Here is a 27,618-nt window from a genome sequence, read left to right on the forward strand (position 1 = left end):
GCAGGTAGTTTGCCCCTGGGGATGAGTTGGACAGTTGCCCTACCAGACGGTGATATAGCCCGACAGGATGCTCTCAATTGTGCATCTGTAAAAGTTTGTGAGGGTTTTAGGTGCCAAGACACATTTCTTCAACCTCCTGAGGTTGAAGAAGCGCTGTTGCGCATTCTTCACCACATTGTTTGTGTGGGTGGACCATTTCAGTTTGTCCGTGATGTGTACACAGAGGAATTTTAAGCTTTCCACCTTCTCCACTGCGGTCCGGTTGATGTAGATAGGGGGGCTGCACCCTCTGCTGTTTCCTGAAGTCCACGATCAGCTCCTTTGTTTTGTTGACGTTGAGTGAGAGGTTATTTTCCTGGCACCGCACTCCAGGAACTGCCAACTGCCTCAATCTGAAGATCAGAGATTAACCCCTCATAATGATTCAATAATCTCAGATTATCGTCATGATAATCCACAATAATACATACTCATTATGGACAACAGTGGTTGTAGGCAATTCATGTCAATCTATAATTTGCAGTCATGCAATAAATATAGACCTGCATGTAAGAATATCTGATATTATCCTAAAGGGTTGTGCCTAGTAATCTTCATCCTCATGGGCATAATCTGTAGACAAGGGTAATTTGTGTTATAATGAGTTAGATTTATCCGGGTGATGTTAAAGATCTTCTCACAGCGAGGTTGTCGATCTTGTCTTGCTTCCTTGATCACATGACGCACTCCGTTATTTCCTGCAGCAGCCTCGGCTCAGCTCTGTGTATTCATTACGTCTTGCAACGGAAACCGTTTACCGCGTGTAAGAAGCAAACAGAGCAAACGGAAGGAAACGGGGAGGGGCCTACCTGAATGTGTCAAATAGAAGCCCTCGTTTTCGTTGCAAAACGTTTTACGTTGGGAGTAAACGCTTTCTGTTGCAAAAGGTTTTGCAACAGACCAAAAATGTCGCAACAGAATCGGCGTAAATGAATACACCCATGCTCTTGCAGTAGCTAGCAGACTGCAGTCAGTGGAATCAGGCTTTGTACACGTTATAGCGCCGAGGAGCGGACAAATTACTTTTCTTACTCTCTTTCGCCGTTACTGAGGACTTCATAAAGTCTCACTGTGTTATATAACGTTATTACAGCGGTGACTTTTCGTATTTTCCCTTTCTTTTTGGCTGTGGAGAACGTGTTAAAAATACAGCTAGTTTTCACAATGGCGACAGCAGCAGTATCTGCCAGTGCTGGCAGCGGCCCCAACCCCGGATCTGGCGCTGAGTTAGTCCGAGGACAGGCCTTCGATGTCGGCCCTCGCTACCACAATCTCTCCTATATTGGCGAGGGCGCCTATGGAATGGTGTGGTAAGAAATATTTCCGTAGCATACCATAAAGGCAGACATGTAGCCTCTCATCGTTACTGACGTTCATACTTTGTAGACTGTCTAGAATTATCTGCCTAACTCATATCTTTACTGACACATTGTAACATGGAATCTCTGGTTTTGATACATTTGTTGCTGTGTTGATATTGTGCCTTTAGTCCAGTGAGTGAAGGCTCTTGTTATTTCTAGTCCAGTGAGTGAAGGCTCTTGCTACTTCTAGTCCAGTGAGTGAAGGCTCTTGCTACTTCTAGTCCAGTGAGTGAAGGCTCTTGCTACTTCTAGTCCAGTGAGTGAAGGCTCTTGCTACTTCTAGTCCAGTGAGTGAAGGCTCTTGCTACTTCTAGTCTAGTGAGTGAAGGCTCTTGTTACGTCTAGTGAGTGAAGGCTCTTGTTACGTCCAGTGAGTGAAGGCTCTTGTTACTTCTAGTCCAGTGAGTGAAGGCTCTTGTTATTTCTAGTCCAGTGAGTGAAGGCTCTTGTTATTTCTAGTCCAGTGAGTGAAGGCTCTTGTTACTTCTAGTCCAGTGAGTGAAGGCTCTTGTTACGTCTAGTGAGTGAAGGCTCTTGCTACTTCTAGTCCAGTGAGTGAAGGCTCTTGTTACTTCTAGTCCAGTGAGTGAAGGCTCTTGGTACTTCTAGTCCAGTGAGTGAAGGCTCTTGTTACGTCCAGTGAGTGAAGGCTCTTGCTACTTCTAGTCCAGTGAGTGAAGGCTCTTGTTACGTCTAGTCCAGTGAGTGAAGGATCTTGTTACGTCCAGTAAGTGAAGGCTCTTGTTACGTCTAGTGAGTGAAGGCTCTTGTTACGTCTAGTGAGTGAAGGCTCTTGTTACGTCCAGTGAGTGAAGGATCTTGTTACGTCTAGTGAGTGAAGGCTCTTGTTACGTCCAGTGAGTGAAGGCTCTTGTTACGTCCAGTGAGTGAAGGCTCTTGTTACGTCTAGTGAGTGAAGGCTCTTGTTACGTCTAGTGAGTGAAGGCTCTTGTTACGTCCAGTGAGTGAAGGCTCTTGTTTACTTCTAGTCCAGTGAGTGAAGGCTCTTGTTACTTCTAGTCCAGTGAGTGAAGGCTCTTGTTACTTCTAGTCCAGTGAGTGAAGGCTCTTGTTACTTCTAGTCCAGTGAGTGAAGGATCTTGTTACTTCTAGTCTAGTGAGTGAAGGCTCTTGCTACTTCTAGTCCAGTGAGTGAAGGCTCTTGGTACTTCTAGTCCAGTGAGTGAAGGATCTTGTTACTTCTAGTCCAGTGAGTGAAGGCTCTGGTTACTTCTAGTCCAGTGAGTGAAGGCTCTTGTTACTTCTAGTCTAGTGAGTGAAGGCTCTTGTTACGTCTAGTGAGTGAAGGCTCTTGTTACATCTAGTGTAGTGAGTGAAGGCTCTTGTTACTTCTAGTCCAGTGAGTGAAGGCTCTTGTTACTTCTAGTCCAGTGAGTGAAGGCTCTTGTTACGTCTAGTCCAGTGAGTGAAGGCTCTTGCTACTTCTAGTCCAGTGAGTGAAGGCTCTTGCTACTTCTAGTCCAGTGAGTGAAGGCTCTTGTTACTTCTAGTCCAGTGAGTGAAGGCTCTTGTTACGTCTAGTCCAGTGAGTGAAGGCTCTTGTTACGTCTAGTCCAGTGAGTGAAGGCTCTTGCTACTTCTAGTCCAGTGAGTGAAGGCTCTTGCTACTTCTAGTCTAGTGAGTGAAGGCTCTTGTTACTTCTAGTCCAGTGAGTGAAGGCTCTTGCTACTTCTAGTCCAGTGAGTGAAGGCTCTTGCTACTAGAGGTTGACCGAAATATGATTTTTTTCAACGCCTATACCGATTTATTGGCGGACCAAAAAAAGCAGATACCGATTAATCGGACGATTTTTAAACATTTATTTGTAATATTGACAATTACAACAATACTGAATGAACACTTATTTTAACTTAATATAATACATCAATAAAATCTATTTAGCCTCAAATAAATAATGAAGTGTGCTCAATTTGGTTTAAATAATGCAAAAACAAAGTGTTGGAGAAGAAAGTAAAAGTGCAATATGTGCCATGTAAGAAAGCTAACGTTTCAGTTCCTTGCTCAGAACATGAGAACATATGAAAGTTGGTGGTTCCTTTTAACATGAGTTTCCAATATTCTCAGGTAAGAAGGTTTAGGTTGTAGTTATTATAGGACTATTTCCCTCTATACCATTTGTATTTCATTAACCTTTGACTATTAGATGTTCTTATAGGCACTTTAGTATTGCCAGTGTAACAGTATAGCCTCCGTCCCTCTCCTCGCTCCTCCCTGGGCTCGAACCAGCAACACAATGACAACAGCCACCCTCGAGGCAGCGTTACCCATGCAGAGCAAGGGAAACAACCACCCCAAGGCTCAGAGCAAGTGACATTTGAAACGCTATTAGCGCATGCTAACTAGCCAGCCATTTCACTTCACCAGCCTCATCTCGGGAGTTGATAGGCTTGAAGTCATCAACAGCGCAATGCTTGACGCACAACAAAGAGCTGCTGGCAAAAGGCACTAAAGTGCTGTTTGAATGAATGTTTACGCGCCTGCTTCTGCCTACCACCGCTCAGTCAAATTATATGCAATGCAGGACACGCTAGATTAAATATCGAGTAATATCATGTGTAGTTAACTAGTAGTTAACTTGTTACTTCTAGTCCAGTGAGTGAAGGCTCTTGTTACTTCTAGTCCAGTGAGTGAAGGCTCTTGTTACTTCTAGTCCAGTGAGTGAAGGCTCTTGCTACTTCTAGTCCAGTGAGTGAAGGCTCTTGCTACTTCTAGTCCAGTGAGTGAAGGCTCTTGTTACGTCTAGTGAGTGAAGGCTCTTGGTACTTCTAGTCTAGTGAGTGAAGGCTCTTGCTACTTCTAGTCCAGTGACTGAAGGCTCTTGTTACGTCTAGTCCAGTGAGTGAAGGCTCTTGTTACTTCTAGTCCAGTGAGTGAAGTCTCTTGGTACTTCTAGTCCAGTGAGTGAAGTCTCTTGGTACTTCTAGTCCAGTGAGTGAAGGCTCTTGTTACTTCTAGTCCAGTGAGTGAAGGCTCTTGTTACTTCTAGTCCAGTGAGTGAAGGCTCTTGCTACTTCTAGTCCAGTGAGTGAAGGCTCTTGTTACTTCTAGTCCAGTGAGTGAAGGCTCTTGCTACTTCTAGTCCAGTGAGTGAAGGCTCTTGTTACGTCTAGTGAGTGAAGGCTCTTGTTACGTCTAGTGAGTGAAGGCTCTTGGTACTTCTAGTCTAGTGAGTGAAGGCTCTTGCTACTTCTAGTCCAGTGAGTGAAGGCTCTTGTTACGTCTAGTGAGTGAAGGCTCTTGGTACTTCTAGTCTAGTGAGTGAAGGCTCTTGCTACTTCTAGTCCAGTGACTGAAGGCTCTTGTTACGTCTAGTCCAGTGAGTGAAGGCTCTTGTTACTTCTAGTCCAGTGAGTGAAGTCTCTTGGTACTTCTAGTCCAGTGAGTGAAGGCTCTTATTACTTCTCGTCCAGTGAGTGAAGGCTCTTGTTACTTCTAGTCCAGTGAGTGAAGGCTCTTGTTACTTCTAGTCCAGTGACTCTTGTAGTCCAGTGAGTGAAGGCTCTTGTTACTTCTAGTCCAGTGAGTGAAGGCTCTTTTACTTCTAGTCCAGTGAGTGAAGGCTCTTGAAGTGACTCTTGCTACTTCTAGTCCAGTGAGTGAAGGCTCTTGTTACTTCTAGTCCAGTGAGTGAAGGCTCTTGTTACTTCTAGTCCAGTGAGTGAAGGCTCTTGTTACTTCTAGTCCAGTGAGTGAAGGCTCTTGTTACTTCTAGTCCAGTGAGTGAAGGCTCTTGTTACTTCTAGTCCAGTGAGTGAAGGCTCTTGTTACTTCTAGTCCAGTGAGTGAAGGCTCTTGTTACTTCTAGTCCAGTGAGTGAAGGCTCTTGTTACTTCTAGTCCAGTGAGTGAAGGCTCTTAGTTGAGTGAAGGCTCTTGGTACTTCTAGTCCAGTGAGTGAAGGCTCTTGTTACTTCTAGTCCAGTGAGTGAAGGCTCTTGTTACTTCTAGTCCAGTGAGTGAAGGCTCTTGTTACTTCTAGTCCAGTGAGTGAAGGCTCTTGTTACTTCTAGTCCAGTGAGTGAAGGCTCTTGTTACGTCTAGTCCAGTGAGTGAAGGCTCTTGTTACTTCTAGTCCAGTGAGTGAAGGCTCTTGTTACGTCTAGTGAGTGAAGGCTCTTGTTACTTCTAGTCCAGTGAGTGAAGGCTCTTGTTACGTCTAGTCCAGTGAGTGAAGGCTCTTGTTACTTCTAGTCCAGTGAGTGAAGGCTCTTGTTACTTCTAGTCCAGTGAGTGAAGGCTCTTGCTACTTCTAGTCCAGTGAGTGAAGGCTCTTGCTACTTGTTGATCTTGGGTCAACCAGGCTTTGCCAACTCTAACGCCGATACATTTCGTATTCCATTAATTAAGTGTTTCAGCACTATTTCGGCGCATATGACACATTTTTGATTTTAATGTCACCCAGTTTTTTCAAATAAATATAACCTATCATTTTGACTCGACAATTAATGTATTTTTAATTTGATTAACTTTTCATTAAACCAACATGTCAGCGATGTCCATCACTGAGTGATTTATCAAAAATAACCACAGCTCAAGCTGATACTAGCTGTCTGCCTCTTAAGAAAATAAATACTCAATGCCTGCATGCTTCTTTTAAAACCTCATCAAATGTCCTAATCTGTCAACAGGCCTTAAACTAGTTCTCAAGAAAACTCTAAACGTTTTTTCAGAGTTACTGGTAAGCTGGTTTCGGTAATAAACACATACAACTGCAGAATTGACAGTCGTTCACGTTGTCTTGACATCGATTGTAGATGGTGATCAGGGTGCTGATGCGAGAAGGCGTTTGTATAGGGCCAGTGTATGAGCCAGTGTAATGCTTGATCTGAAAGTGTGGAGCCCTAATGGAGGGTGTGACGCAACCGCATTCAGCTCTGTACCACCTTCTTCGATCGGATGCCAACTGCCGTTAAACCCCACGTTAATGGTGTATTACCACCACCGGCTACTAGTTCTCTCTCCTCCACTAGACTAGTTGTAAACCTCAGTAGTGTTATGAAAGTGGTTATTCATTCACTTTTCATAAACAGTAGTGACACTGTAATATAGTACCTGGTTTGTAACATCACATCTAGAATGTAAATAGAATCTCTCTCTCAATAGCAGTCGACATGTGTCATCTACTGTAAATAGAATCTCACTCAATAGCAGTCTACATGTGTCATCTACTGTAAATAGAATCTCTCTCAATAGCAGTCGACATGTGTCATCTACTGTAAATAGAATCTCACTCAATAGCAGTCTACATGTGTCATCTACTGTAAATAGAATCTCACTCAATAGCAGTCTACATGTGTCATCTACTGTAAATAGAATCTCTCACTCAATAGCAGTCTACATGTGTCATCTACTGTAAATAGAATCTCTCACTCAATATCTACTGCAGTCTACAATAGCAGTCTGTCATCTACTGTAAATAGAATCTCACTCAATAGCAGTCTACATGTGTCATCTACTGTCAATAGAATCTCACTCAATAGCAGTCTACATGTGTCATCTACTGTAAATAGAATCTCACTCAATAGCAGTCTACATGTGTCATCTACTGTAAATAGAATCTCACTCAATAGCAGTCTACATGTGTCATCTACTGTAAATAGAATCTCACTCAATAGCAGTCTACATGTGTCATCTACTGTAAATAGAATCTCACTCGAGTAGAGGTCGACCGATTAATCGGAATGACCAATTTCATTTTGGGCGCCGATTTCCGATTTACTTTATTTTTAATTATTATTATTATTATATATTTTTTATTTTATTTTTATTTTTTATATATATTTATTTAACTAAGCAAGTCAGTTAAGAACACATTCTTATTTTCAATGACGGCCCAGGAACTGTGGGTTAACTGCTTTGTTCAGGGGCAGAACGAGAGATTTTCACCTTGTCAGCTCTTGGGATCCAATCTTGTTAACTAGTTAACTAGTCCAACGCTCTAACCATTGCACTCCACGAGGAGCCTGGCTGTTAGGCGAATGCAGTAGAAGCCAAGGCAAATGGTTTGCTAGCATTAAACTTATCTTATAAAAAACAATCAATCATAATCAATAGTTATAACTACTAATCCAGTTTAGCAGGCAATATTAACCAGGGGAAATTGTGTCATTTCTCTTGCGTTCATTGCACGCAGAGTCAGGGTATATGCAACAGTTTGGGCCGCCTGGCTCATTGCAAACTAATTTGCCAGAATGTTACGTAATTATGAAATAACATTGAAGGTTGTAACAAGAATATTTAGACTTAGGGATGCCACCCGTTAGATAAAATACAGAACGGTTCCGTATTTCACTGAAATAATAAACGTTTTGTTTTCTAAATGATAGTTCCCAGATTCGACCATATTAAGGACCAAAGGCTTGTATTTCTGTGTGTTATTATGTTATAATTAATTCTGATTTGATAGAGCAGTCTGACTGAGCAGCAGCAGGCCCGTAATCATTCATTCAAACAGCACTTTCGTGCCTTTTGCCAGCAGCTCTTCTCAAGCACCGCGCTGTTTATGACTTCAAGCCTATCAGCCTAATAGCTGGTGTAACCAATGTGAAATGGCTAGCTAATTAGCTGGGTGTGCGCTAATACTGTTTCAAACATCAGTCACTTTTAGATTTGGACTAGTTATTCCCCTTGCGCTGCAAGGGCCGCGGCTTTTGTGGAGCGATGGGTAACGATGCTTCGAGTGTGGCTGTTGTCGATGTGTTCCTGGTTCGAGCCCAGGTAGGGGCGAGGGGGGGGACAGAAGCTATACTGTTACACTGGCAATACTATAGTGCCTATAAGAACATCCAGTAGTCAAAGGTTAATGAAATACAAATGGTATAGAGATAAATAGTCCTATAAATACTATATTAACTACAACCTAAAACCTCTTACCTGGGGATATTGAAGACTCATGTTAAAAGGAACCACCAACTTTCATATGTTCTCATGTTCTGAGCAAGGAACTGAAACATTAGTTTTTTTACATGGCACACATTGCATATTGGCACATATTAATTTATTTTCCAACACTTTGTTTTTGCATAATTTAAACCAAATTGAACGTGTTTCATTATTTATTTGAGGCTAAATAAATAAATAAAAATCGGCCGATTAATCGGTATCGGCCTTTTGGGTCCTCCAATAATCGGTATCGGCCTTTTGGGTCCTCCAATAATCGGTATCGGCCTTGAAAAAAATTATAATCGGTCGACCTCTACTCGAGAGCAGTCTACATGTGTCATCTACTGTCAATAGAATCTCACTCGAGAGCAGTCTACATGTGTCATCTACTGTAAATAGAATCTCACTCAATAGCAGTCGACATGTGTCATCTACTGTAAATAGAATCTCTCACTCAATAGCAGTCGACATGTGTCATCTACTGTAAATAGAATCTCACTCGAGAGCAGTCGACATGTGTCATCTACTGTAAATAGAATCTCACTCGAGAGCAGTCTACATGTGTCATCTACTGTAAATAGAATCTCTCTCACTCAATAGCAGTCTACATGTGTCATCTACTGTAAATAGAATCTCACTCAATAGCAGTCTACATGTGTCATCTACTGTCAATAGAATCTCACTCAATAGCAGTCTACATCATACACTGCAAGTCCCACCAAGATTGTTAGTGTGAAGTCACTTGCAGTCTGTCTCTCTCACACAAACACAACCACAAAGTGTGTGTGTTTTAGCTCATTGAGAAATAGTGGGAGGTGTCAGCAAATGGAGTCTCAGGTTCCGTGAGGAGGCCCATCTGTTCTTCTAGTCTCAGGTACCGTGAGGCGGCCCATCTGTTCTTCTAGTCTCAGGTACCGTGAGGAGGCCCATCTGTTCTTCTAGTCTCAGGTACCGTGAGGAGGCCCATCTGTTCTTCTAGTCTCAGGTACCGTGAGGCGGCCCATCTGTTATTCTAGTCTCAGGTACCGTGAGGAGGCCCATCTGTTCTAGTCTCAGGTACCGTGAAGAGGAGGCCCATCTATTCTTCTAGTCTCAGGTACCGTGAGGAGGCCCATCTATTCTTCTAGTCTCAGGTACCGTGAGGAGGCCCATCTGTTCTTCTAGTCTCAGGTACCGTGAGGAGGCCCATCTGGTCTAGTCTCAGGTACCGTGAGGAGGCCCATCTGTTCTTCTAGTCTCAGGTACCGTGAGGAGGCCCATCTGTTCTTCTAGTCTCAGGTACCGTGAGGAGGCCCATCTGTTCTTCTAGTCTCAGGTACCGTGAGGAGGCCCATCTGTTCTAGTCTCAGGTACCGTGAGACGGCCCATCTGTTCTTCTAGTCTCAGGTACCGTGAGGAGGCGGGAGAAAGAGGGAGAAGGGTAGAGAGAGAGAGGGGGAGAAGGGTAGAGAGGGAGAAGGGTAGAGAGAGAGAGGGAGAAGGGTAGAGAGGGAGAGGGAGAAGGGTAGAGAGGGAGAAGGGTAGAGAGGGAGAGGGAGAAGGGTAGAGAGGAGAAGGGTAGAGAGGGAGAGGGAGAAGGGTAGAGAGAGAGGAGAAGGGTAGAGAGAGAGAAGGGTAGAGAGGGAGAGGGAGAAGGGTAGAGAGGGAGAGGGAGAAGGGTAGAGAGGGAGAGGGAGAAGGGTAGAGAGAGAGAGAGGGTAGAGAGAGAGAAGGGTAGAGAGAGAGAGGGAGAAGGGTAGAGAGGGAGAAGGGTAGAGAGAGAGAGAAGGGTAGAGAGAGGGAGAAGGGTAGAGAGAGAGAGGGAGAAGGGTAGAGAGAGAGAGGGAGAAGGGTAGAGAGAGAGAGGGAGAAGGGTAGAGAGGAGAGGGATAGAGAGGGAGAAGGGTAGAGAGGGAGAAGGGTAGAGAGGGAGAAGGGTAGAGCGAGAGAAGGGTAGAGCGAGAGAAGGGTAGAGCGAGAGAAGGGTAGAGCGAGAGAGGGGAGAGAGGGAGAGGGTAGAGGGAGAAGGGTAGAGGGAGAAGGGTAGAGGGAGAAGGGTAGAGGGAGAAGGGTAGAGGGAGAAGGGTAGAGGGAGAAGGGTAGAGGGAGAAGGGTAGAGGGAGAAGGGTAGAGGGAGAAGGGTAGAGCGAGGGAGGGAGAAGGGTAGAGCGAGGGAGGGAGAAGGGTAGAGCGAGGGAGGGAGAAGGGTAGAGCGAGGAAGGGTAGAGCGAGAGAGGGGGAGAAGGGTAGAGCGAGAGAGGGGAGAAGGGTAGAGCGAGAGAGGGGGAGAAGGGTAGAGCGAGAGAAGGGAGAAGGGTAGAGCGAGAGAGGGAGAAGGGTAGAGAGAGATGGAGAAGGGTAGAGAGAGAGAGGGAGAAGGGTAGAGAGGGAGAAGGGTAGAGAGGGAGAAGGGTAGAGAGGGAGAAGGGTAGAGCGAGAGAGGGGGAGAAGGGTAGAGCGAGAGAGGGGGAGAAGGGGAGAGGGGGAGAGGGGGAGAAGGGTAGAGAGAGAGAGAGAGAGGAGAAGGGTAGAGAGGGAGAGGGAGAAGGGTAGAGAGAGAGAGGAGAAGGGTAGAGAGAGAGAGAGAGAAGGGTAGAGAGAGGAGGAGAGAAGGGTAGAGAGGGAGAGAGGAGAGAGGGTAGAGAGAGAAGAGAGAGAGAGGGAGAAGGGTAGAGAGAGAGAGAGAGAGAGAGAGAGAGAGAGAGAGAGGGTAGAGAGAGAGAGAGAGAGAGAGAAGGGTAGAGAGAGAGAGAGGAGAAGGGTAGAGAGAGAGAGAGATGGAGAAGGGTAGAGAGAGAGGAGAGAAGGGTAGAGAGAGAGAGAGAGGAGACAGGGAGACGGGTAGAGAGAGAGAGAGAGGGAGAAGGGTAGAGAGAGGGTAGAGAGAGAGAGAGGGAGAAGGGTAGAGAGAGAGAGGGAGAAGGGTAGAGCGAGAGAGGGGAGAAGGGTAGAGCGGGAGAGAGGGAGAAGGGTAGAGAGGGAGAAGGGTAGAGAGGGAGAAGGGTAGAGAGGAGAGAAGGGTAGAGAGAGAGAGGGAGAAGGGTAGAGAGAGAGAGGGAGAAGGGTAGAGCGAGAGAGGGGGAGAAGGGTAGAGCGAGAGAGGGGGAGAAGGGTAGAGAGAGAGAGGGAGAAGGGTAGAGAGAGAGGGAGAAGGGTAGAGAGAGAGAGGGAGAAGGGTAGAGAGAGAGAGAGAGAGAGAAGGGTAGAGAGAGAGGGAGAAGGGTAGAGAGAGAGAGAGGGGGGAGAAGGGTAGAGAGAGAGAGGGGGGAGAAGGGTAGAGAGAGAGAGGGAGAAGGGTAGAGAGAGAGGGGGAGAAGGGTAGAGCGAGAGAGGGGGAGAAGGGTAGAGAGGGGAGAAGGGGAGAGAGGGGAGAAGGGTAGAGGGGGAGAAGAGGGTAGAGGGGGAGAAGGGTAGAGAGAGAGGGAGAAGGGTAGAGAGAGAGGGAGAAGAAGGGTAGAGAGAGAGGTAGAGAGAGAGGGAGAGGGTAGAGAGAGGGAGAAGGGTAGAGAGAGAGAGGGAGAAGGGTAGAGAGAGAGAGAGAGAGAGGGAGAAGGGTAGAGAGAGAGAGAGGGAGAAGGGTAGAGAGGAGAGACAGGGAGAGAGAGGAGAGAGAGAGAGAGAGGGAGAGAGGGTAGAGAGGAGGGGAGAAGGGTAGAGAGAGGGAGAAGGGTAGAGAGAGGGAGAAGGGTAGAGAGAGAGAGGGAGAAGGGTAGAGAGAGAGGGGAGAAGGGTAGAGAGAGAGGGATGCAAGGGTAGAGAGGCAGGCAGGGAGCAGGGTAGAGAGAGAGAGTGAGTACAGACAGGAAGGATTCACACTGGTTTAGAGAGGAAGGAGTCACACTGGTTTAGACAGACAGGAAGGAGTCACACTGGTTTAGGCTGGTCTGTACAGGGAAAGATTCACACTGGTTTAGGCTGGTCTGTAGACAGGAAGGATTCACACTGGTTTAGGATGGCCTGTACAGACAGGAAGGATTCACACTGGTTTAGGCTGGTCTGTACAGACAGGAAGGAGTCACACTGGTTTAGGATGGTCTGTACAGACAGGAAGGATTCACACTGGTTTAGGCTGGTCTGTACAGACAGGAAGGATTCACACTGGTTTAGGATGGTCTGTACAGACAGGAAGGATTCACACTGGTTTAATGGCCTGTACAGACAGGAAGGATTCACACTGGTTTAGGCTGGTCTGTACAGACAGGAAGGAGTCACACTGGTTTAGGCTGGTCTGTACAGACAGGAAGGATTCACACACTGGTTTAGGCTGGTCTGTACAGACAGGAAGGATTCACACTGGTTTAGGATGGCCTGTACAGACAGGAAGGATTCACACTGGTTTAGGCTGGTCTGTACAGACAGACAGGAAGGATTCACACTGGTTTAGGCTGGTCTGTACAGACAGGAAGGATTCACACTGGTTTAGGCTGGTCTGTACAGACAGGAAGGATTCACACTGGTTTAGGCTGGTCTGTACAGACAGGAAGGATTCACACTGGTTTAGGCTGGTCTGTACAGACAGGAAGGAGTCACACTGGTTTAGGCTGGTCTGTACAGACAGGAAGGATTCACACTGGTTTAGGATGGTCTGTACAGACAGGAAGGATTCACACTGGTTTAGGATGGTCTGTACAGACAGGAAGGATTCACACTGGTTTAGGCTGGTCTGTACAGACAGGAAGGAGTCACACTGGTTTAGGCTGGTCTGTACAGACAGGAAGGATTCACACTGGTTTAGGCTGGTCTGTACAGACAGGAAGGATTCACACTGGTTTAGGATGGTCTGTACAGACAGGAAGGATTCACACTGGTTTAGGCTGGTCTGTACAGACAGGAAGGAGTCACACTGGTTTAGGATGGTCTGTACAGACAGGAAGGAGTCACACTGGTTTAGGATGGTCTGTACAGACAGGAAGGAGTCACACTGGTTTAGGATGGTCTGTACAGACAGGAAGGAGTCACACTGGTTTAGGATGGTCTGTACAGACAGGAAGGAGTCACACTGGTTTAGGCTGGTCTGTACAGACAGGAAGGAGTCACACTGGTTTAGGATGGTCTGTACAGACAGGAAGGAGTCACACTGGTTTAGGCTGGTCTGTACAGACAGGAAGGAGTCACACTGGTTTAGGCTGGTCTGTACAGACAGGAAGGAGTCACACTGGTTTAGGATGGCCTGTACAGACAGGAAGGAGTCACACTGGTTTAGGCTGGTCTGTACAGACAGGAAGGAGTCACACTGGTTTAGGCTGGTCTGTACAGACAGGAAGGAGTCACACTGGTTTAGGCTGGTCTGTACAGACAGGAAGGAGTCACACTGGTTTAGGATGGCCTGTACAGACAGGAAGGAGTCACACTGGTTTAGGATGGCCTGTACATACAGGAAGGATTCACACTGGTTTAGGCTGGTCTGTACAGACAGGAAGGAGTCACACTGGTTTAGGATGTCCTGCGCACAATACCCCATAATATCAAAGTTGAATTTAATTTTTAAATTTTTAGAAATGAATGACAAATGAAAAGCTGAAATGTCTTGGGTCAATAAGTATTAAACACCTTTGTTATGACATGCCTAAATATGTACAGGAGTAAAAATATGCTTGAGTCACAATGGTATGTGTGGGGTACACAGATGAGGTAGTCATTCAACAATCACCAACACCATTACTGCACACAGAGTGAGTCCACTTTATCATGTGACTTGGTGTTGCTAGCTGTCTGGGTCTCTGTTATCCCTACTGTCTAGCTGTCTGGGTCTCTGTTACCCCTACTGTCTAGCTGTCTGGGTCTCTGTTATCCCTACTGTCTAGCTGTCTGGGTCTCTGTTATCCCTACTGTCTAGCTGTCTGGGTCTCTGTTATCCCTACTGTCTAGCTGTCTGGGTCTCTGTTACCCCTACTGTCTAGCTGTCTGGGTCTCTGTTATCCCTACTGTCTAGCTGTCTGGGTCTCTGTTACCCCTACTGTCTAGCTGTCTGGGTCTCTGTTATCCCTACTGTCTAGCTGTCTGGGTCTCTGTTATCCCTGCTGTCTGGGTCTCTGTTATCCCTACTGTCTAGCTGTCTGGGTCTCTGTTACCCCTACTGTCTAGCTGTCTGGGTCTCTGTTACCCCTACTGTCTAGCTGTCTGGGTCTCTGTTATCCCTACTGTCTAGCTGTCTGGGTCTCTGTTACCCCTACTGTCTAGCTGTCTGGGTCTCTGTTACCCCTACTGTCTAGCTGTCTGGGTCTCTGTTACCCCTACTGTCTAGCTGTCTGGGTCTCTGTTATCCCTACTGTCTAGCTGTCTGGGTCTCTGTTACCCCTACTGTCTAGCTGTCTGGGTCTCTGTTACCCCTACTGTCTAGCTGTCTGGGTCTCTGTTACCCCTACTGTCTAGCTGTCTGGGTCTCTGTTACCCCTACTGTCTAGCTGTCTGGGTCTCTGTTATCCCTACTGTCTAGCTGTCTGGGTCTCTGTTACCCCTACTGTCTGGGTCTCTGTTATCCCTACTGTCTAGCTGTCCCCAGTCTCTGTTACCCCTACTGTCTAGCTGTCTGGGTCTCTGTTACCCCTACTGTCCCCCAGCTGTCTGGGTCTCTGTTACCCCTACTGTCTAGCTGTCTGGGTCTCTGTTATCCCTACTGTCTAGCTGTCTGGGTCTCTGTTACCCCTACTGTCTAGCTGTCTGGGTCTCTGTTATCCCCCTGTCTAGCTGTCTGGGTCTCTGTTACCCCTACTGTCTAGCTGTCTGGGTCTCTGACCCCTACTGTCTAGCTGTCTGGGTCTCTGTTATCCCTACTGTCTAGCTGTCTGGGTCCTGTTACCCCTACTGTCAGCAGTCTGGGTCTCTGTTACCCCTACTGTCTAGCTGTCTGGGTCTCTGTTACCCCCAGTCTGGGTCTCTGTTATCCCTACTGTCTAGCTGTCTGGGTCTCTGTTACCCCCAGCTGTCCTCTGTTATCCCTACTGTCTAGCTGTCTGGGTCTCTGTTACCCCTACTGTCTGGGTCTCTGTTATCCCTACTGTCTAGCTGTCTGGGTCTCTGTTACCCCTACTGTCTAGCTGTCTGGTTCTCTGTTATCCCTACTGTCTAGCTGTCTGGCCTCCAGACACTGTCTAGCTGTCTGGTTCTCTGTTATCCCTACTGTCTAGCTGTCTGGCTCTGTTACCCCTACTGTCTAGTCACAGTCTAGCTGGGTCTCTGTTATCCCTACTGTCAGCTGTCTGGGTCTCTGTTATCCCTACTGTCTAGCTGTCTGGCCCCCCTACTGTCTAGCTATCTGGGTCTCTGTTACCCCTACTGTCTAGCTGTCTGGCCCCCTACTGTCTAGCTGTCTGGGTCCTGTTATCCCTACTGTCAGCTGTCTGGGCTCTGTTATCCCTACTGTCTAGCTGTCTGACTCTGTTACCCCTACTGTCTAGCTGTCTGGGTCTCTGTTACCCCTACTGTCTAGCTGTCTGGGTCCCCCTAGACTAGCTGTCTGGGTCTCTGTTACCCCTACTGTCAGGGTCTCTGTTATCCCTACTGTCTAGCTGTCTGGGCCCCCCTACTGTCAGCTGTCTGGGTCCCCAGTTACCCCTACTGTCTAGCTGTCTGGGTCTCTGACCCCAGACTAGCTGTCTGGGTCTCTGTTATCCCTACTGTCTAGCAGTGGCCCCCTAGACAGCTGTGGCCTGTTACCCCTAGACAGCTGTGGCCCCCTAGACAGCTGTCTGCCCCCCTACTGTCTAGCTGTCTGGGTCCTGTTATCCCTAGTCAGCTGTGGGTCCTGTTATCCCTACTGTCTAGCTGTCTGGCCCTCTGTTATCCCTGCTGTCTGGCCTGTTATCCCTAGTCAGCTGTCTGGCCCCCCTAGTCAGCTGTCTGGGCCCCCCTAGTCAGCTGTCTGGCTCTGTTACCCCTAGTCAGCTGTCTGGGTCCCCCCTACTGTCTAGCTGTCTGGCCCCCAGACTGTCTGGGCCCCCAGACTGTCTGGGTCTGTTACCCCCAGTCTGGGTCTCTGTTACCCCTACTGTCTGGGTCTCTGTTACCCCTACTGTCTGGGTCTCTGTTACCCCAACTGTCTGGGTCTCTGTTACCCCAACTGTCTGGGTCTCTGTTACCCCTACTGTCTAAACTCTGGCTGGCTGTCTGGGTCTCTGTTACATGGAGGTCTGGGTCTCTGTTACCCCTACTGTCTGGGTCTGTGTTTACTGTCTACATGGAGGTCTGGGTCACTGTGACCCCTACTGTCTAGCTGTCTGGGTCTCTGTTATCCCTACTGTCTAGCTGTCTGAGTCTCTGTTACCCCTACTGTCTAGCTGTCTGGGTCTCTGTTTACTGTCTGGGTCTCTGGAGCTGTCTGGGCTCTGTTACCCCTACTGTCTGGCTGTCTGTCTCTATATTCTAGCTGGAGGGTCTCTGTTACCCCTACTGTCTAGCTGTCTGGGTCTCTGTTACCCCTACTGTCTAGCTGTCTGGGTCTCTGTTACCCCTACTGGAGCTGTCTGGGTCTCTGTTAGCACTGTCTGGGTCTCAGACAGCAGTGGCTGTGTTTAGACAGCAGTGAGCCCCCAGACAGCAGTGAGCCCCCAGACAGCAGTGGCCCCCAGACTCTGGCAGTGAGCCCCAGACAGGAGTGAGCACTGTGAGCCCCCAGACAGCAGTGAGCCCCCAGACAGCAGTGAGCCCCCAGACAGGAGTGAGCACCCTAGACTGGCAGTGAGCCCCCATTTACAGCAGTGAGCCCCCAGACAGTGAGCCCCAGACAGCAGCTGTGCCCCCAGACAGCAGTGGAGCCGGAGCACTGTGACACAGCAGTGAGCCCCCAGCAGTGAGCCCCAGACAGCAGTGACACAGCAGTGAGCCCCAGACAGCAGTGAGCCCCCAGACAGCAGTGAGCCCCCAGACAGCAGTGAGCCCCAGACAGCAGTGAGCCCCCAGACAGCAGTGGCCCCCAGACAGCAGTGGCCCCCAGCCCCCAGACAGCAGTGAGCCCCCAGCACAGTGCCCCAGACAGCAGTGGCCCCCAGACAGCAGTGGCCCCCAGACAGCTGTGGCCCCCAGACAGCAGTGAGCCCCCAGACAGCAGTGGCCCCCAGTGGCCCCCAGATTTACATGGCCCCAGACAGCAGTGGCCCCCAGACAGCAGTGGCCCCCAGACAGCAGTGGCCCCCAGACAGCAGTGGCCCCCAGACAGCAGTGAGCCTCAGCAGTGGCCCCCAGACAGCAGTGACAGGTGAGCCCCCAGACTGTGAGCCCCCAGCCCCCACAGCAGTGAGCCCCCAGCCCCCAGACAGCAGTGAGCCCCCAGCCCCCAGACAGCAGTGAGCCCCCAGACCCTGACAGTGTGAGCCCCCAGCCCCCAGACAGCAGTGAGCCCCCAGACAGCAGTGAGCCCCCAGACAGCAGTGAGCCCCAGACAGCAGTGAGCCCCCAGACAGCAGTGAGCCCCAGACAGCAGTGAGCCCCCAGACAGCAGTGAGCCCCCAGACAGCAGTGAGCCCCCAGACAGCAGTGGCCCCCAGACAGCAGTGGCCCCCAGGACAGCAGTGGCCCCCAGGACAGCAGTGGGCTTTTGAATACTGCATCTCGCGTAATGGTCATTGTTCAACCAACTAAACTCTGGCTGGCTGTGTTAATATTTAACATGGAGGGAGCACTGTGACTAGACTCTGGCTGTGTTTATATTTACATGGAGGGAGCACTGTGACTAGACTCTGGCTGTGTTTATATTTACATTACATCATTACATTTAAGTCATTTAGCAGGCTGTGTTTTATCCATGGAGCGACTTACAAATTGGCTGCATTCACATGGATGACCTCCAGTGGAACAGACTCTGGCTGTGTTTAAATCTTTTCAGGGGAGGGGGTGAGGGATTACTTTATCCTATCTGGTATTCCTTAAAGAGGTGGGGTTCAGGTGTCTCCGGAGGTGGTGATTGACTGACTGTCCTGGCGTGTGTTTGTTCCACATTTAGAGCACATGGAGGGAGCACTGTGACTAGACTCTGGCTGTGTTTATATTTACATGGAGGGAGCACTGTGACTAGACTCTGGCTGTGTGAATTTAAATCACACATGCTCCATTTAGCCCAAGTATCAGCTGATACCACGGCTCACTGGGACTAGATCCATGTCTCGTTAGTTTGTTTATCTGGATCATATGGAATCATATGTACAGTTGTAATTTATACTAGAAATGCATGGCGTTTTTGGGGCTTGATGTTTTTCAGAGGCGATAGCTCTGAGAAATGTTCCCAAAGTGGGGCAGCCAATTCCACAAGGTGTCGCAGCGCCCCGCGTACATTCTTTGGGTAGAACCCAGGAGTGTGTGTTTGTCCGAGCGTGTTTGTACAAGTGTGTGTGTGTGTGTGTGTCTGTCTGTCCTGCGATGACGTAAGGAGGCTGGAATGTACCCTAGATCCCTGGTGTGTTCCAGTGTGTGAGCTGTATCAGTGAGAGCTTCCTGTGGACAGCCAGCCACCTCTTCTCCCCTTCGATAACATGGCTTCATGTCAGTTGAGTTCATAAAGTCTCACTGGTCATCACTGTCCTGGCTGGATGAGGCAGGTCTGGAATCCAGCCAATACTGAGTCAATACAAGGTATAAACTGTCCCTTAATCTGATAATAGAGTTTATGGATTAGCTGTTCAATGTCTCTGAATGAGATCATATTATCCCTGTAGTCAGGTCAGGACAAGAGGAATAACATGTCAGTTGAGTTCATAAAGTCTCACTGGTCATCTCTGTCCTGGCTGGATGAGGCAGGTCTGGGATCCTGTTCAATGTGTCTGAATGAGATCATATTATCCCTGTAGTCAGGTCAGGACAAGAGGAAGTTGTTGTGGCTGACACCTCAACACCAACCAATCAGCCACTAGAAACCAAACCGGGAGGGAGGGACCTACCTGAATTTGTCCAATAAGAATCTCTCGTTTTTGTTGCATAACATTTTACGTGGCAAAAAAAAGGTGGTAAGTCGTAGCTAACAATGTTGGAGGCGGAACCACGCTCGCGATGTTGTAGGCGGAACCACGCTCGCGATGTTGTACATTTACATTTACATTTAAGTCATTTAGCAGACGCTCTTATCCAGAGCGACTTACAAATTGGTGCATTCACCTTATGACATCCAGTGGAACAGCCACTTTACAATAGTGCATCTAAATCTTTTAAGGGGGGTGAGAGGGAATACTTTATCCTATCCTAGGTATTCCTTAGGCGGAACCACGCTCGCGATGTTGTAGGCGGAACCACGCTCGCGATGTTGTAGGCGGAACCACGCTCGCGATGTTGTAGGCGGAACCACGCTCGCGATGTTGTAGGCGGAACCACGCTCGCGATGTTGGAGGCGGAACAACGCTCGCGATGTTGGAGGCGGAACAAGGCTGTGTGTTTTGACCTGTAGGGCCCGTTGGTAGAGGTGTGTGTTTGACCCCTCACTCCCTGACCTCTAACCCCTGACGACTGTAGTGATGAGTGTCAAAATGTTTCCCATCATGGCACCTATATTCCTGCTGTCCCTGTCAGACTGCCGTTACCATGAGCCCAACGCCATAACACCTCGTCTCTACGGCAACCAACCACTCTACCACAATTTGTAAGTCGCTCTAGATAAGAGCGTCTGCTAATTGACTTAAATGTAAATGTAAATGTACAAACACGACAAACCCAACACTGTTGTCATTTTAAGAGAAGGGTTTAATGTGGGGCTTTAATCCAGCTGTAACTGCTAGTAGAGAAGGGTTTAATGTGGGGCTTTAATCCAGCTGTAACTGCCAGTAGAGAAGGGTTTAATGTGGGGCTTTAATCCAGCTGTAACTGTCAGTAGAGAAGGGTTTAATGTGGGGCTTTAATCCAGCTGTAACTGCTAGTAGAGAAGGGTTTAATGTGGGGCTTTAATCCAGCTGTAACTGCTAGTAGAGAAGGGTTTAATGTGGGGCTTTAATCCAGCTGTAACTGCTAGTAGAGAAGGGTTTAATGTGGGGCTTTAATCCAGCTGTAACTGCTAGTAGAGAAGGGTTTAATGTGGGGCTTTAATCCAGCTGTAACTGCCAGTAGAGAAGGGTTTAATGTGGGGCTTTAATCCAGCTGTAACTGCTAGTAGAGAAGGGTTTAATGTGGGGCTTTAATCCAGCTGTAACTGCTAGTAGAGAAGGGTTTAATGTGGGGCTTTAATCCAGCTGTAACTGCTAGTAGAGAAGGGTTTAATGTGGGGCTTTAATCCAGCTGTAACTGCTAGTAGAGAAGGGTTTAATGTGGGGCTTTAATCCAGCTGTAACTGCTAGTAGAGAAGGGTTTAATGTGGGGCTTTAATCCAGCTGTAACTGTCAGTAGAGAAGGGTTTAATGTGGGGCTTTAATCCAGCTGTAACTGCTAGTAGAGAAGGGTTTAATGTGGGGCTTTAATCCAGCTGTAACTGCCAGTAGAGAAGGGTTTAATGTGGGGCTTTAATCCAGCTGTAACTGTCAGTAGAGAAGGGTTTAATGTGGGGCTTTAATCCAGCTGTAACTGCTAGTAGAGAAGGGTTTAATGTGGGGCTTTAATCCAGCTGTAACTGCTAGTAGAGAAGGGTTTAATGTTTTAATCCAGCTGTAACTGCTAGTAGAGAAGGGTTTAATGTGGGGCTTTAATCCAGCTGTAACTGCTAGTAGAGAAGGGTTTAATGTGGGGCTTTAATCCAGCTGTAACTGTCAGTAGAGAAGGGTTTAATGTGGGGCTTTAATCCAGCTGTAACTGCCAGTAGAGAAGGGTTTAATGTGGGGCTTTAATCCAGCTGTAACTGCTAGTAGAGAAGGGTTTAATGTGGGGCTTTAATCCAGCTGTAACTGCTAGTAGAGAAGGGTTTAATGTGGGGCTTTAATCCAGCTGTAACTGCTAGTAGAGAAGGGTTTAATGTGGGGCTTTAATCCAGCTGTAACTGCTAGTAGAGAAGGGTTTAATGTGGGGCTTTAATCCAGCTGTAACTGCTAGTAGAGAAGGGTTTAATGTGGGGCTTTAATCCAGCTGTAACTGCTAGTAGAGAAGGGTTTAATGTGGGGCTTTAATCCAGCTGTAACTGCTAGTAGAGAAGGGTTTAATGTGGGGCTTTAATCCAGCTGTAACTGTCAGTAGAGAAGGGTTTAATGTGGGGCTTTAATCCAGCTGTAACTGCTAGTAGAGAAGGGTTTAATGTGGGGCTTTAATCCAGCTGTAACTGCTAGTAGAGAAGGGTTTAATGTGGGGCTTTAATCCAGCTGTAACTGCTAGTAGAGAAGGGTTTAATGTGAGGCTTTAATCCAGCTGTAACTGCTAGTAGAGAAGGGTTTAATGTGGGGCTTTAATCCAGCTGTAACTGCTAGTAGAGAAGGGTTTAATGTGGGGCTTTAATCCAGCTGTAACTGCTAGTAGAGAAGGGTTTAATGTGGGGCTTTAATCCAGCTGTAACTGCTAGTAGAGAAGGGTTTAATGTGGGGCTTTAATCCAGCTGTAACTGCTAGTAGAGAAGGGTTTAATGTGGGGCTTTAATCCAGCTGTAACTGCTAGTAGAGAAGGGTTTAATGTGTGGCTTTAATCCAGCTGTAACTGCTAGTAGATAAGGGTTTAATGTGGGGCTTTAATCCAGCTGTAACTGCTAGTAGAGAAGGGTTTAATGTGGGGCTTTAATCCAGCTGTAACTGCTAGTAGAGAAGGGTTTAATGTGGGGCTTTAATCCAGCTGTAACTGCTAGTAGAGAAGGGTTTAATGTGGGGCTTTAATCCAGCTGTAACTGCTAGTAGAGAAGGGTTTAATGTGGGGCTTTAATCCAGCTGTAACTGTCAGTAGAGAAGGGTTTAATGTGGGGCTTTAATCCAGCTGTAACTGCCAGTAGAGAAGGGTTTAATGTGGGGCTTTAATCCAGCTGTAACTGCTAGTAGAGAAGGGTTTAATGTGGGGCTTTAATCCAGCTGTAACTGCTAGTAGAGAAGGGTTTAATGTGGGGCTTTAATCCAGCTGTAACTGCTAGTAGAGAAGGGTTTAATGTGGGGCTTTAATCCAGCTGTAACTGCTAGTAGAGAAGGGTTTAATGTGGGCTTTAATCCAGCTGTAACTGCTAGTAGAGAAGGGTTTAATGTGGGGCTTTAATCCAGCTGTAACTGTCAGTAGAGAAGGGTTTAATGTGGGGCTTTAATCCAGCTGTAACTGCTAGTAGAGAAGGGTTTAATGTGGGGCTTTAATCCAGCTGTAACTGTCAGTAGAGAAGGGTTTAATGTGGGGCTTTAATCCAGCTGTAACTGCCAGTAGAGAAGGGTTTAATGTGGGGCTTTAATCCAGCTGTAACTGCTAGTAGGAAGGGTTTAATGTGGGGCTTTAATCCAGCTGTAACTGTCAGTAGAGAAGGGTTTAATGTGGGGCTTTAATCCAGCTGTAACTGTCAGTAGAGAAGGGTTTAATGTGGGGCTTTAATCCAGCTGTAACTGCTAGTAGAGAAGGGTTTAATGTGGGGCTTTAATCCAGCTGTAACTGCCAGTAGAGAAGGGTTTAATGTGGGGCTTTAATCCAGCTGTAACTGCCAGTAGAGAAGGGTTTAATGTGGGGCTTTAATCCAGCTGTAACTGCTAGTAGAGAAGGGTTTAATGTGGGGCTTTAATGCTGTAACTGCTAGTAGAGAAGGGTTTAATGTGGGGCTTTAATCCAGCTGTAACTGCTAGTAGAGAAGGGTTTAATGTGGGGCTTTAATCCAGCTGTAACTGCCAGTAGATAAGGGTTTAATGTGGGGCTTTAATCCAGCTGTAACTGCTAGTAGAGAAGGGTTTAATGTGGGGCTTTAATCCAGCTGTAACTGTCAGTAGAGAAGGGTTTAATGTGGGGCTTTAATCCAGCTGTAACTGCCAGTAGAGAAGGGTTTAATGTGGGGCTTTAATCCAGCTGTAACTGCTAGTAGAGAAGGGTTTAATGTGGGGCTTTAATCCAGCTGTAACTGCCAGTAGATAAGGGTTTAATGTGGGGCTTTAATCCAGCTGTAACTGCCAGTAGATAAGGGTTTAATGTGGGGCTTTAATCCAGCTGTAACTGCTAGTAGAGAAGGGTTTAATGTGGGGCTTTAATCCAGCTGTAACTGCTAGTAGAGAAGGGTTTAATGTGGGGCTTTAATCCAGCTGTAACTGCTAGTAGAGAAGGGTTTAATGTGGGGCTTTAATCCAGCTGTAACTGCTAGTAGAGAAGGGTTTAATGTGGGGCTTTAATCCAGCTGTAACTGTCAGTAGAGAAGGGTTTAATGTGGGGCTTTAATCCAGCTGTAACTGCTAGTAGAGAAGGGTTTAATGTGGGGCTTTAATCCAGCTGTAACTGCTAGTAGAGAAGGGTTTAATGTGGGGCTTTAATCCAGCTGTAACTGCCAGTAGAGAAGGGTTTAATGTGGGGCTTTAATCCAGCTGTAACTGCTAGTAGAGAAGGGTTTAATGTGGGGCTTTAATCCAGCTGTAACTGCCAGTAGATAAGGGTTTAATGTGGGGCTTTAATCCAGCTGTAACTGCTAGTAGAGAAGGGTTTAAAGTATTTATTATATTTTATAAACAGGGTGATTTCAATTCTGAATGCTGATTGGCTGACATTCATGATTGACATTCATGGTATATCAGACCGTATACCACAGGTTTGACAAAATATTTATTTTAACTGCTCTAATTTCGTTGGTTGAGGCACCTCGGGGGTTTGTGATATATGGTCAATATACCACAGCTAAGGGCAGTGTCCAGGCCTTATTTCTTAAGTAAACCACTGACTCTCTGGTGTGGTCTGTTCTGTGTGCTTCGATGTAGTAGGGTTAATGAGGGTATTGACAAGTGAACCACAGGACCCTGTGGGTGTGTGTGTATGTGTGTGTGTGTGTATGGGTGTGTGTGTGTATGTGTGTGTCAAGGTTTTCACTCCGTCTCAGCCAGAGAGAGCTGATTGTGGTAACCACAGAATTAAATGGAACACGCAATCACTCAAATTGTGTCCTAGGAAACCATTTTTACTAAAGCAGTTGTCACAAAGTCATGTACGTCACAAAAGTATGTGGACACCCTTTCAAATTAGTGGGTTCTATTTCAGCTACACCCGTTGCTGACCGGTGTATAAAATCATGCGATCTCCATAGACAAACATTGTCAGTAGAATGGGCCTTACAGAAGAGATCAGTCACTTTCAACGTGGCACCGTCATAGGATGCCACCTTCCCAACAAGTCAGTGTGTCAAATTTCTGCCCTGGTCAACTGTAAGTGCTGTTATTGTGAAGTGGAAACGTCTAGGAGCATAAGACGAAGTTGTAGGAAACACAAACTCACAGAACGGGACCACAGAGTGCTGAAGCACATAAAAATGGTCTATCCTCTCTGAATGGTAGGAAGTCCTTGCAGCAATGTTCCAACATCTAGTGGATTTAAATGTTTAAAAATCTTTTAAATTATAGTTTTTATATATATATATATATTCTGCCCTTGAGTTGCGTTCCCATGCAAAACTAGACAGATAGCTAACAACTAAGTCTTCAATAAAACTCCCAAGGCGTGAGTTTTCTTGAATGAATATATTGAAAACGTTTATGTTGTGAAAAAACAAATATTTTTCCAAGGCTGAAGCGTGACAAGAAATAACTACATTGAAAGACCTGCACCGTAGCGTTGTTTGTAGCTGCTTCTATGCAAAACAAATTCTGTACTTCCTGTTTGCGTTGTCTTTCTAAGTACCAGAAAGCGCCACTAGGGGGCAAATAACACCATTGAACACAATGAAAATCCAATTTAACCATTGTAATAAAATTATCTGTTATCTTCTAACAGGATGGCAGCACATATATATATATATATATATATATGACTAACTAACTAACTAACTAGTTAAGAACAAATTCTTATTTACAATGACTGACTACACCAGCCAAAGCCGGACGACGCTGGGCCAATTGTGTGCCTTCCTATGGGACTCTCAATCATAGCCGGATGTGATACAGCCTGGATTTGAACCAGGGTCTGTAGTGACGCCTCTAGCACTGAGATGCAGTGCCTTTGACCGCTGCGTCCATGTTGTAGCCACCATGATGCTTGAAATAATGGTGAATGGTAAATCAGTAAAGTGTTGAATTGGATTTGTCCCAAACAGAAACGGATGTATTCGGGACAATAAGTGAATTGCTTTGCCACATTTTTGCAGTATTACGTTATTGCCTTGTTGCCAACAGGAGGCATGTTTTGCAATATGTTTTATTCTGTACAGGCTTCCTTCTTTTCACTCTGTCTTTTAGGTCAGTATTGTGGAGTAACGACAATGTTGTTGATCCATCCTCAGTTTTCTCCCATCACAGCCATTCAACTGTTTTAAAGTCAACATTGGCCTCATGGTGAAATCCCTGAGCGGTTTCCTTCCTCTCCGGCAACTGAGTTAAGGCATCACCATGCTTCAGTTCGGCTGGCGCCTGCTGAACAAGTGTGCTCTTATATTCCCTTAAGGCCTCCACTTGAAAAATGGGCAATAGTACTGTTTTGTCCATTTTAGAGATTCCGTAGCCAGTGTACAAGTATTTCTTAGTCGAACAAAAATATAAAAGCAACATGCAACAATTTCAAAGATTTTTCATATAGGTTTTAATCTATGGATTTCACATGACTAGGAATACAGATATGCATCTGTTGATCACAGATACCTTAAAAAGGTAGGGGTGTGGATCAGGAAACCAGTCAGTATCTGGTGTGACCATCTGCCACGTGCAGCGCGACACATCTCCTTCACATAGAGTTGATCAGGTTGGTGACTGTGGCCTGTTGGAATGTTGTCCCACTCCTCTTCAATGGCTGTGGAAGTTTCTGGATATTGGTGGGAACTGGAACACGCTGTCGTACACGTTGATCCAGAGCATCCCAAACGTGCTCAATGGGTTACATGTCTAGTGAGTATGCAAGCCATGGAAGAATAGACATTTTCAGCATCCAGGAATTGTGTACAGATCCTTGCGACATGGGGCCGTGCATTATCATGCTGAAACATGAGGTGATGGAGGCGGATGAATGGCACATCAATGGGCCTCGGGATCTCGTCACGGTATCTCTGTGCATTCAAATTGTCATTGATAAAATGCAATTGGTGTTCGTTGTCCGTAGCTTATGCCTGCCCATACTATAACCCCACTGCCACCATGGGCCACTCTGTTCACAACGTTGACATAGGCAAACTGCTCTCTCACACGATACCATACACGCTGTCTGCCATCTGCCCGGTACAGTTGAAACCGGGAATCATCCATGAAGAGCTTCTCCAGCCGGACAGTGACCATCGGTACAGTTGAAACTGGGAATCATCCATGAAGAGCTTCTCTAGCCGGACAGTGACCATCGGTACAGTTGAAACTGGGATTCATCCATGAAGAGCTTCTCTAGCCGGACAGTGACCATCGGTACAGTTGAAACTGGGATTCATCCATGAAGAGCTTCTCTAGCCGGACAGTGACCATCGGTACAGTTGAATAATTTATGTGCACTGAATGTGTTAGCTAGCCGGACAGTGACCATCGGTACAGTTGAATAATTTATGTGCACTGAATGTGTTAGCCAGCCGGACAGTGACCATCGGTACAGTTGAATAATTTATGTGCACTGAATGTGTTAGCTAGCCGGACAGTGACCATCGGTACAGTTGAATAATTTATGTGCACTGAATGTGTTAGCTAGCCGGACAGTGACCATCGGTACAGTTGAATAATTTATGTGCACTGAATGTGTTAGCTAGCCGGACAGTGACCATCGGTACAGTTGAATAATTTATGTGCACTGAATGTGTTAGCTAGCCGGACAGTGACCATCGGTACAGTTGAAGAATTTATGTGCACTGAATGTGTTAGCTAGCCGGACAGTGACCATCGGTACAGTTGAATAATTTATGTGCACTGAATGTGTTAGCTAGCCGGACAGTGACCATCGGTACAGTTGAATAATTTATGTGCACTGAATGTGTTAGCTAGCCGGACAGTGACCATCGGTACAGTTGAATAATTTATGTGCACTGAATGTGTTAGCTAGCCGGACAGTGACCATCGGTACAGTTGAATAATTTATGTGCACTGAATGTGTTAGCTAGCCGGACAGTGACCATCGGTACAGTTGAATAATTTATGTGCACTGAATGTGTTAGATAGCCGGACAGTGACCATCGGTACAGTTGAATAATTTATGTGCACTGAATGTGTTAGCTAGCCGGACAGTGACCATCGGTACAGTTGAATAATTTATGTGCACTGAATGTGTTAGCTAGCCGGACAGTGACCATCGGTACAGTTGAATAATTTATGTGCACTGAATGTGTTAGCTAGCCGGACAGTGACCATCGGTACAGTTGAATAATTTATGTGCACTGAATGTGTTAGCTAGCCGGACAGTGACC

At 46.8% G+C, this 27,618-nt stretch overlaps 1 protein-coding gene across 1 annotated transcript in view; it reads left to right on the plus strand.

Annotated features, from left to right (window-relative positions):
- The first annotated feature begins 964 nt into the window (after positions 1-964).
- Positions 965-27,618, plus strand: part of LOC135565243 (mitogen-activated protein kinase 1) — a 120,770-nt gene continuing 94,116 nt past the window's right edge. Inside the window, exon 1 of the mRNA XM_065011311.1 lies at positions 965-1,349. Coding sequence (XP_064867383.1) covers positions 1,204-1,349 — 146 coding nt within the window. The 5' untranslated portion in view covers positions 965-1,203. The remainder of the gene's footprint in view (positions 1,350-27,618) is intronic.

Source organism: Oncorhynchus nerka, linkage group LG27 (assembly GCF_034236695.1).
Source record: "Oncorhynchus nerka isolate Pitt River linkage group LG27, Oner_Uvic_2.0, whole genome shotgun sequence".
NCBI lineage: Eukaryota > Metazoa > Chordata > Actinopteri > Salmoniformes > Salmonidae > Oncorhynchus > Oncorhynchus nerka.